The 3,787-nt window shown below is 51.6% G+C and overlaps 1 protein-coding gene across 1 annotated transcript; it reads left to right on the top strand.

Annotated features, from left to right (window-relative positions):
- Positions 1–2,811: 2,811 nt before the first annotated feature.
- CkaCkLH20_11403 (intracellular hyphae protein 1) lies at positions 2,812–3,414 on the top strand (the record flags this gene model as incomplete). The annotated part of the gene is made up of 1 exon (XM_038894117.1): positions 2,812–3,414. The coding sequence occupies one exon, from the start codon at positions 2,812–2,814 to the stop codon at positions 3,412–3,414; it is 603 nt and encodes a 200-aa protein (XP_038740695.1).
- Positions 3,415–3,787: the final 373 nt, after the last annotated feature.

The following is a 3,787-nucleotide window of genomic DNA, read 5'->3' on the forward strand; positions in this document are numbered from 1 at the left end:
GTGGTCGGTGAGGGTAGTTCGCCCATCTAACTAGATTAGCGAAATACATCATCGTTCAAAACTCTTCGGTACAGAAAGCCTAATCGTGATCACCAGCCAGCCTTTACTGGCGACAGAGGTAACTTTCAGTTATAATTGACGTATTACAGAGCATGGCTTCTGGATTGAGTTCGACTGGTTTGCGTTACCATCTCAACATGCGAAGATGAGATCGCATCCGTGGTTCGGCCCCAGCAACACGGGCGGTGGGGCTGCGGACCGGGCCGCTTCGCCAGAGCTGGACCGAAATGGCTGGGGCGTTCGTAACTGACTCATCTCTCGAGCCGAGGCTGGATAGAAATTGATGTAGACTTTACGTATCATGTTCATTTACAGAAGTACTCTAAGCTTGACGTTTGAGGACATCTACAGCAGGCATGGTGCAATACGAGATAACGTTGAGAGTAACGATGACGGCCAGAAGTAATTTGTTCACCGCGATGTTCTATGAAAGAGAAATACCGTAGTATACCATTTGATCAAACTAATTGATTCCCGCTAATTGTTTAGTTTTCACGCATTGTTAGTCCTTACAAAAACATTTAGTCGCCAATCGATGACTTTGAGACGGTGTTCACCATGACCTGCGCTGGAAACATCTCCTTCCATCCCCATCCGATGAGAAGCCCGGAATATGAAGAGGAAACTGGGGAAACGAACAACCGGGAAAGTCTAGGTCAACCAGGAGGACCTCTCAGGGTGATTTGACATCACTATCTAGCTACAGAGAGAATAATTATGTTAACTTTACTGCGCTTTTCTACAGCACCCGACAACCTTTTATCAATAGCACGATATGAACACAAACGAAGTGAAGACTGTATGACTTTATGAAGCGCATTTTTCAAGTACAGAAAGCTAGCTGATCAATACATTAACAATTCAGGTCGAGACACCATATGTTAACCATGGTTGCTCAGTCGTAATTCTCGAAAGACTTGTTGCTCCTGTTTACGGTGCGCGGGTCAAACACAACGTGTTACTGGCCAAGCATTATTTTCAGATACATTGAAGTAAGCTTAAATATGAGCGCTTGCAGAGCAAGCCGTTTTTGCCAAGAAGTCATCATCTGATGACTACGCCGCAAGGCCCCATGAGCCGGACCTTCACCGAGGGCATACCTAGCGAATCGTGTAAGAATGCAGCTGGCTGTTTACAATCCAGGATCACTTTTAGCTCTTGTTCAAAAGATGTGGGGACGAAAGGCCGAAATTGGTGGAAATAAATAGCTGAGCATGACTTGCCGTGACAAATATTACCTTTAGGCGAAGCTCTGCTTTCCAGAATCCGCGATAAGACACACTATCATGTATTGAAACTACGATAGTTCAGCTCCAGGTTTGCTTCAATATGTTGAAACACTCATAATTTCTCAAATTCGGCTTCTCGGGCGCTGTCATGTCTCTAATTGATAATTCCTTTACCAGTCAGAACTCATACATCCGAATCTCAACGCCGAGATACCGGAAGGCGCAGTCAAATGAGCCGCTCCAGAAACTGAACCGTGAGATAGGAAGTTTCTCGACGCATCCTACTTCTGGTTTCATCGGAATGGGGACTCGTGCGGGTGATGGAGAAAGACACTTGGCCCGTCGAAGGCAGCATGGTGAGTGATAAAGACTTCGGCTTCATGGCAGCCATGCAGGGTGGCTTAGTGATTTAGGTTTGTAGGAACCCTTCCCTGCGAAGATCATACTCGCTTCTGGTGTGACCACCAAACCGCACTAGTTCGTCCGGTCATTCGCAAATCATTCCAGATCATTGGGTAGGGGTGGCAGTGCTGCGTGTCAAATGCCATTTCCTAGGAGACGAAAACCTTTCTCGCCAGTTTAGCATGCTGACAAGCAGGGAGACCCGCAAACAGTTTCACTGAACAGCAGCTCTTGGTAGGCATCACCATCTTTCGAACCAAGGGGGGAGGTAGTGGTGCGGCCGGGAGCCTGAGCTTTCCGCGCCAAGTTAGGCTGGGCATTGGGCTCTTGTTCAGCCATCTGACTCGTGATGAAGAACGACATGCGCCGTCCTTCCGTCGTGATGGTGTATAGACTTTGAAAGGCAAGCAAAAGAGTCGTCTGGGAACGGGTGGAATCCGTCTCAAGTTGCTGGGTCTCTGTCCCATCTTTGGCAGCTCTTCCCTGTCAACTCTGAAGCAACTCCTACCAACACAACTGACTCAACGAAGACATCCAGCCAATCGACCCCGCGCTCTCTGCCGTTTCAGTCCATCTGAACCCCATAATTTTAGCTTTTGCGTGCTATCTTCGGAGTTCGCGGGCGGCCTTTCGAGTTCACCCTCCTCACACGATCGCTACCACGTTGTCAGTCAGAAACTCCACGTCGCTAGCGTCCGCTCTCCTACCAACGCGGAGGTTCATAAGGCGACAGGGCTTAGTGTCTGTTAAGCAGGTTACAATGAGGTGGATCTGGCGTGGCCTCCCGGGATGGGCACGTCAACCTCGAACCCCGGCATTCATCCAATCGCATTACAGCGAATGAACTACGGGGCTGTCTTGACGAGGCGGCCGGTCACTTTCTGTGAAAGGAAGAGAGCAATATGTGCGTGATATAAAGTTGCCGTGACAGACGGGGGGATCGTCTCACCTCTCTCGGACCACGCCATTCATTCTAACCACAGTCTCCCTGGTATTGGACACTCTTTTGGTTTCTTAACTCTCCGGCCTCCCACATCTCGTAGACTCTTAGCGGCCGGTCTGTTCACTCATTGACAACTCGCACAATCATTATCTCGGTATCATCGACAACCCAACAAACATGCGATCTTCGATCATTTGCCTGGTCTTGGCCGGCCTCTCGGGCATCGCCCAAGCTACCCCCGTAGCCAACGCTCCCGGCCAGAACGAGGTCCAAGCCGAACCCCGAGGCCTCCTCACCCGCGGCCTATCGCATATGTTCTCCCCTCGTCAAGCAACGACGCCCACCGAGCCGCCACCGACGAAGAGACAAGCGGCGACGCCTCCGCCTCCCCTGACGAGCGCCCCGAGCGCCGGCGGCGGCGCCGTCAACAATGCCAACCGGACCGTGACTCTGACCGTTCAGAAGGGCGACACCCTCGGCCAGATCGCGCGCCTCTTCAACTCGGGCATTTGCAATATCGCCAAGCTCAACAACATCCCCAACCCGGACTTCATCGAGGTCGGCCAGGTCCTGCAGATCCCCGTCAACGTCGCGGCTCCGGACAACGACTCGTGCCTCAACCGCGGCGGCGCCATCCCCCCCGCCACGCCCCCGGCGAACGGTACCGCGGCGGCGCCTCCTCCGGCCGCACCCGCTGCGCCTCCCGCTGGAGGCAAGAAGACCAAGAGGAGGAGGAGAAGCAGCAACTTGTTCTCGGGACACGGAAACCAGGCTCATTAGTTGGAACTTCTGGATCTGTCGGACGGGCTGGGCTCTACTGGGATGAGACTCGGTGAAGACGACTTGATGGATACGAATTAGATGACTCATTGGGAGCGTGACTTGCAAAAAAGCCGTGGCTGGACGACACGAGACTTGGCAGCGGGCCTGGCCTGTTGGATTTGCATTGGCATTTTGGATTTCGGTGGCGCGGAGTTAGTTGATTTTGAAAATACCTGGCTGGAACAGTCTGAATTACAATGTTTATCTCAGCAATTTCACATTTCTTCTTATGAGAACTAAGTGGTTGGAGAGATTACTCAACTCATGCCTAGAATCCCCTGCCGAGATATAAACCTGTCCAACAGGGCACCTATTTGACATGAGAAGGGAC

The sequence above is a fragment of the Colletotrichum karsti genome (genome assembly GCF_011947395.1).
Source record: "Colletotrichum karsti strain CkLH20 chromosome Unknown Scaffold47, whole genome shotgun sequence".
Lineage (NCBI taxonomy): Eukaryota > Fungi > Ascomycota > Sordariomycetes > Glomerellales > Glomerellaceae > Colletotrichum > Colletotrichum karsti.